The sequence below is a fragment of the Physcomitrium patens genome, chromosome 8, assembly GCF_059467195.1.
Source record: "Physcomitrium patens ecotype Gransden chromosome 8, ASM5946719v1, whole genome shotgun sequence".
NCBI lineage: Eukaryota > Viridiplantae > Streptophyta > Bryopsida > Funariales > Funariaceae > Physcomitrium > Physcomitrium patens.
This window is the reverse complement of record NC_143417.1, coordinates 845,194-851,763: the sequence shown is the minus strand read 5'-3', so window position 1 is coordinate 851,763 and position 6,570 is coordinate 845,194. Positions and strand designations below refer to the sequence as shown.

General features: G+C 35.0%; 1 protein-coding gene across 1 annotated transcript; it reads right to left on the bottom strand.

Moving 5' to 3' along the window:
• Window positions 1-3,319: 3,319 nt before the first annotated feature.
• LOC112285464 (galactan beta-1,4-galactosyltransferase GALS1) lies at window positions 3,320-6,286 on the bottom strand. The gene is made up of 2 exons (XM_024526319.3): window positions 4,505-6,286; window positions 3,320-4,345 (listed from the first exon to the last, which is right to left on the bottom strand). Exons 1-2 carry the CDS (start codon window positions 5,692-5,694, stop codon window positions 3,988-3,990), a joined length of 1,548 nt encoding a protein of 515 aa, XP_024382087.1. The 5' UTR covers window positions 5,695-6,286; the 3' UTR covers window positions 3,320-3,987.
• Window positions 6,287-6,570: the final 284 nt, after the last annotated feature.

The following is a 6,570-nucleotide window of genomic DNA, read 5'->3' as shown; positions in this document are numbered from 1 at the left end:
ATTTTGAATGATAGAAATCAAAACCATAATGATAATATTTATTTATGTTAATAATTATTTTACTTTAAGATATAATTATGTGATTTATAATACCTTTAGTATATTTTAAAGTTATAAACAAAAAAACAGAAGCAATTGGTACGGCAGTTCTATACTATTATTTTCAAAATGAGCATAAATTAATCATATGTCATCAATATTCATAATAATATAATATTTTTAAAGTTATATAATAAACTTGATTCATCATTGATTTATAACGGTAGAAAATATATACATATATTAACATATTTATAAAATTATAATAATATAATAAAAATAAATAAAATTCCTTTAAATTATATATTAAACATATTACTTATGGAATAAGAAAGCTTAGGTATAAGATAAAGAGACAAAGAATCCTTTACATTGGTTGAAATCAAAGAAATTGTTAATAAGCAAAAGGCTATGGATAAGTTGCAAGAAGACCTCCAATTTACTATTTATAAATAACTTTTTTAAGTCCAACAACATGGATTTCTACTATAATATGTATGTATGTATATATATATATATATATATATATATAATTTAAAGAAAAATAAAACTTTCAAAAACCAAGATTCAAAGAAGATTTTGACTCAATATTTTTTTCAAAGTAAATTCAATTTGTATAGTTGATTTTTTTCTAGATTACAAGTAAAGTTAATTTTATCATTTAATTTCAATATTTTGTTTTCTTTTATAATATTTTTCTAAACTGACTAGTGCCTAAGTACAAAAAAAATTGGATTTCATAGTACATATTATATAAACATCAAAAAAGACCATTTAATAATTTTTTAAGAAATAAAAAATATAAACAATAATTTTAATATCATTTTTTTTATCAATACATTTTTTACTTTGTGGCATAGCATACACAATAATACTATAAAATTCTATTAAATATCACCATATATGTAAATTTTACTTATTATTCATATTTATTCTTATGAATTTAAAAAACTTAAATCTTAATAGAATTATTCTAAATAAAATATAAAAGAGGCAATTTGATAATATGATTGTTAAATGATTTGAGTTATTTCAAAAATTATAAAAAATAAATAAATAGAATAAAATAAATAAATAGAATAAAATAAATCTAATTATTTTTTAAGAATATAATTAACATATGTCAACAACTATAGTAGATTTTTTTTTTATTTTACGATTATTGTATTAAAATATTAAATTAGAATATTTTAAAAAGAATTATGCATAAATATAAGTATTTATTATTATTATTATTATTAAAAATAAATACGTGTATTTTTTTTAACTTGTCATTAATCTAAAAGAAGTTTTTTATAATTTTATAACCCATATTACACTAAAAATAAGAAATACATATATTATTTAAGTAAATAGAAGTAAAATAGAAATATATATATAAAAATAGATTAATTTTAAAATATCTTCTAGTAAAGCTTCTTAGAAGCTTTAGAAACTTAGTTTCAACTTTACATATGTTTGTAGTTGATTGGTAGGTTAGAAACTTGATCAACAAGTTAAGCACATATCATATGTGTTGGTAGCTTGTAGAACAAGCTTACTATGTGGTGCACATATAAAAAACTTCCTTTGCAAGTTAAGATATGTGTCATGCAAAGTCAACATGTGTTGGAAGTCCTATAAAATATTGCCACATAGCTCCTAGCTTGATAGTATATATGGAAGCAATAGTGAAGCCTTCTTCACTCAAATCAACACCTTTCTACTTCTCAATCATATTTCAAGACTTTCTAGTCTTCTTATCTTTGGCAATAGCCATTCTAATTAAATACTATATCATTATTGAATGATTTTTTAGTCTTTTTGAGTGACACAAGAATGTATTCACCTTTCAGTTCTTTGAGATTATGTCCTTGATAATTATATGTTTTTTTTATCTTCCACATTATATCATTTATATTTTTTATAAATTCTTTTAAAATCTTCTAAATTATATATATATATATATATATATATGTGTGTGTATATAATTTATGCATGTATATATATTGAGTCATATATAGCATCTATGATTTTAATTCAAAAACAATTCTAGAAAATTTTGATAAATATGTGAAAGTAAATTAGAATAGATTTTTAATCACATCAAAGCTTCTTCTCTTTTTTTTTTTTCTTTTTTAAAAATAAAAATAAAAATTGCAGCTTTGAATTTCTATATACTTCCATTTTTAATCTCCATATTTTTTAAATTTATTAATTGATAAATTATATATTAGTTTTTAATATAACTTTTACATTTAATTATATATATATTTTTTAAATATTTTTTTCTAATTTTGGATTTAAAAAAATACATACAAGTATATTTATAAAATAGTGGTATCTTTTTAATTCCAATCTAGAAGTATATTCTTTTTTTCATAATATCTATTTTTTTCTTTATTTTCCTCTTTGTTTACATGCACAAACTTTTCTATTATGTCTATATAAGATGGTAGTTTGTTTACATGCACAAACTTTCTTATTATGTCTATATAAGATGGTAGTTTATAGATGAATAATATAAGGCATAGCAATTATTTGTAAATTAAGTAATAAGTGAATTAATTTTATAACATGATGTTTGGAAAGAATGTATGAAATACATTAAAAAAACTAGAAACAAAATTTGAAACAATAGTTGATTAAATAATATCTTCAAATATTAATACCTCTATAGCAATAAATAAATATATATATATATATATATATATCATGTTCCAAATATGTGTATATATATATATATATATATATAAACATGCTTACATAACTAACTTTTAAAGATATAATTTATGTTTATACAAAGTTTATGTTCATATTACTACTAGCAAAAACATGTATTATTGGACACACAAAACTTTTTAGAGATAGTAAACTAAAAGACTTTTTGTAAGTTATGCAAGGCTTTATGTTGGTGGTTATAGCAACAATAAGTTTGATTTTGGTCAATGAAAAGATTTTTTTATGTCTTTGTCTTATACTTAAGATTCTTTACTATATAAATTCTTTGAAATTGATAATTTGAAGGTGAATTCACAATCTTTGGTCATCATGCAAAGTTAGAGCAAGATCTTGGCTCACCCAAAGATTTGACAACAATCACTGTCACCAAAAAAAAAACAACTCATGATTATAATACATCCTCTATCACAAATACAATTTATCCATTTCATCTTCTAAAATCTTTTGAAGGTTACAATACTCCTAGAGATCTTGTGTGATTTGTTTCAGTTCATGTCTAATGGATTTGGACTTGCAGTAGTGGCATGTACACTTCTTAAACATTGCAAGCACTTAAAAATTTGTGAGGAAGTTTTTGCTTACACCAAAACACATAGTACATCAATAGTTCACTTCCATAATAATTCCTCCACTCTTCATAAATAAAACAAAGGTACTGAAATGAAAAACAACGTGTTGGATATGTCACCACGAGCCATGCATTTCAAACTTGAAGAATGCATCATAAAAAGACAAGCTTCCCAGAAGAACGTGCCAAGGCCATGGGAGCCTTTTCAATGAGCGTCGCGTCCGAAAACCCTAATTCCGATCTGGGGGCGTCATGACACACCCACAAGGCCAAGGAAGTAGAATGTACCCAACAGCACACAATGTCGGAGGGCGTTCTTGTTCAACAGGTGCTGGTCAAGGACAAGCCCTTCTCCAATTAGGGTATGATCCGAGTTGGTTTCCAGCCTGTTTTTGTCGAAGAAATCACAGAAACTCCCATTTTTAGGGTTTCCGATCTGCTTGCAGATCATGAGGTTTCCTATCAACCGGCGACCACTCTCTGGTGTGCATCTGACGCAGTGCCAGGCCTCCCTTGGGCTCGTCTCGAGGGAGGAAAACTGTTGCAGATTCGAGAATAGGGCGGCCTCCAATATAGTCACGACGCCCTGAGTTCCACGACATGTCTGTAGCAAGCCGCTTGTAGTGTGTGGTTTTATACTTGGGGGTTGGTTGGGGCTACTACACGATAAATGGTAGGGACCCAATTGTTCGGCGCTCGTAATCTTTGATAAGTTGGGTTGTCATGGCCAGCGTCTCATCTAATCGGTAGTTCTGACGCTGATGCCGCTGCAGCGAAGTTTTGTTCTGCGGAGAGACGAATGCTTGGCATAGCTCCTCTCGCTTATTGATTGTGTCGTGGTAGTGATAGTACCTGATTTTGTATCCTTTCGGATACATATTCTTCCCCTTTCTCATGTTCATAGACATGTGAACCCCTGTCGCGGCTGCATACCGGGCTTGCACAGCATACTTGCGGTCGTAGCGAACCCCCGACCTCAATACTTTTCTGTACATTAGTTTCTCAATTGCCCATTTTCTGCGCAACAACCTCAACATTACTACAGCATTCCCAGCACCTCCAAATCCTGTTCGTGGATTGTTCTAATCTCCATCTCTATTGAGAAATTCGACTAAGCGCACAACTAAATAGAGGATTGAGGGATGGAAGTCATGGTTTGAGGGTCCAGCGACAAACCTTGCGTGACCATCAGTTGTGATGTTGTCCGCGACGCAGAGATTGTTTGAGATTGGAACCTGCTCAAACGTTATTTGGGTGACGTTCGGATTGTCATTCAGCACCTTGTCGAGAGTAGTCGTCGGAGGCACGTGTAGATACTCATCCACGTCGAAGAAGAAGGTCCAATTCGCCATGAACCGCGACCTAAAGAGGCAATCGTTCACAACCAAGAACTGGTTGTGATAGTACCCATCGTAGATTTCCTGCTGCTGGATGTTTTGCACCGAGACTCGCCCTTTCTTAATCCACGGATCCAACACTTTCCACACTTGGGGGTGGAACCCGCCAGCATCGTGGAACATGAAGTGTGACCTCTCGCCAAAGAAGTGCGCGTGGTAAGCTAGCCACTCGCGCATCCTCTGCGGGCTTACATCTCCGTAAAGTGATGAACCGCAGTAGACGTAGTCATATGGGTAGGGCGGATCGAACATCGTCGCATTGTATTGCCCCCGCCTCTCAGTGAGAACCACAATCTTCTCTGGTTGCCTGAACTGGTCGCCATAGCTGACCTGCAAAACGAGCTCCCCGCCCTCTTTCTGTACCCCTACGTCCACCCTGAATGTGCATGTGATCACCACGACAGTGTAAAGTCTGCCATAGTTCCAATCCGGCAGAATCTTGCTTGCCCTCCCTTTGATGGTCCTTCCTACGTTGGTGACCCACTCACACACATATGGCGGCTTATGAAACGTCTGAATCGGCTTCGCAATAAGTCCCACAACTGAGAATACCCGTGGGCCACCTCGGTACGCGCCCATTTCAATAAACAAGTGCATAGCTAATCCATGAGGCTTGAAAACGCGGAGCTCCCCTTTGCTGATATCTAAGGAGGACTTATTAATGATGTTCTCATGGAGAAAAGATTTCGAGAGTGGGTCGATGGGGAATTCGAGATTCGTCTCGGGACTTACAATACTGACGCTGTCGTTGCACGGCAGCTGGGACTTGTCTAAGCTTCGAAGAGGAAGGAGCTGTGCGAGGAGTATCAAGAAACAGCAAGCGGCTATGAGAACGTAAACCAGGTAGATGCGCAGGTCGGAGAAAGCAGACATGTGGAATTTCACGGCGGCTTGGCAGTCGACCTCCTTCGACCCCACCTTCTCCTTCACTTTACCGGATTCTCTCGCTGCAGTGTCCTTGAAGTCCATGATTCTAGTCCTAGAAGTGCATCAGCACCCTTGTTGTTCCAAATTCATTGAGCCGAAGTCCCGTCTTATTTACAAAACTCACCAGGGATTTCTACCACTTCTCGAGACACTTCGTGTGGCAGTTGGTAGTGGAGTTGATGATTCAACTTCAATCTCCAACAATCAGGTTAACCATCTCTCCCTCCGTAAGGAATTTGCCCACCGAACTCCATGCCTGCGTGCCGTCCTGGTTTAATCGCCCAACTACTCAGACAGCAGTCGTTTCAGGAGCTCTGCATGCAAGTCATCAATATTCAAGTGAGAAGGGCGATAGGCTCTCCGCAATCGTCGCTACGAAATCTTCATCACGTGGTCAATCCCAAAAATTAAATCCTCCCCCCTGGTCGCTGCCTTCTCCACGTCCCAAGCAGCGAATTCCGTCAGCTTGCGGCTAGAGAGCATCTCATGACCACGGTCGTCCACTTCCGCTGCACTAATCGATGTCGCCAGGCGAGGGAAAGTTTTAAAAAATGAAGAAAAAAACATACTCGCAATTCAGACGTAGATCAACACCCGCGTCAACGCTGCAAAAATCACGTCTGACAGTAGGAGGTCCACCTCCCTCCCTCCCGCCCACCCGAAATATATTCCTCACTGCGATAAACCTGCAATTAGCAACAGCAGCTCAAGCTGCTGCGCTTTTCGATTCCTCTCTCAATTTCTGCCACTTGCTTTCTTGTAGACATCATGCTGCAGTGCCACCCACGTTCTCTTGCAAATCGGACATGGTCTGCTCTCAGTGGGGAGAGGGGCAGTGTAAGTGGAGAGGGGGTGGTCTGGACCGGGCAATGCGTTCGTAGGCCACGTGGGCAGCCTCCGAGGAACTCCTGGTGTAGC

What these genes read in the sequence shown, in the direction of transcription:
- LOC112285464 (XM_024526319.3), bottom strand. Translation starts at nt 5,694, where the DNA reads ATGGACTTCAAGGACACTGCAGCGAGAGAATCCGGTAAAGTGAAGGAG. An exon ending in ACAACTGATGGTCACGCAAG is followed by an intron (nt 4,346 to 4,504) that starts GTTTGTCGCTGG and finishes GTTGTTGCGCAG; the next exon opens with AAAATGGGCAATTGAGAAAC.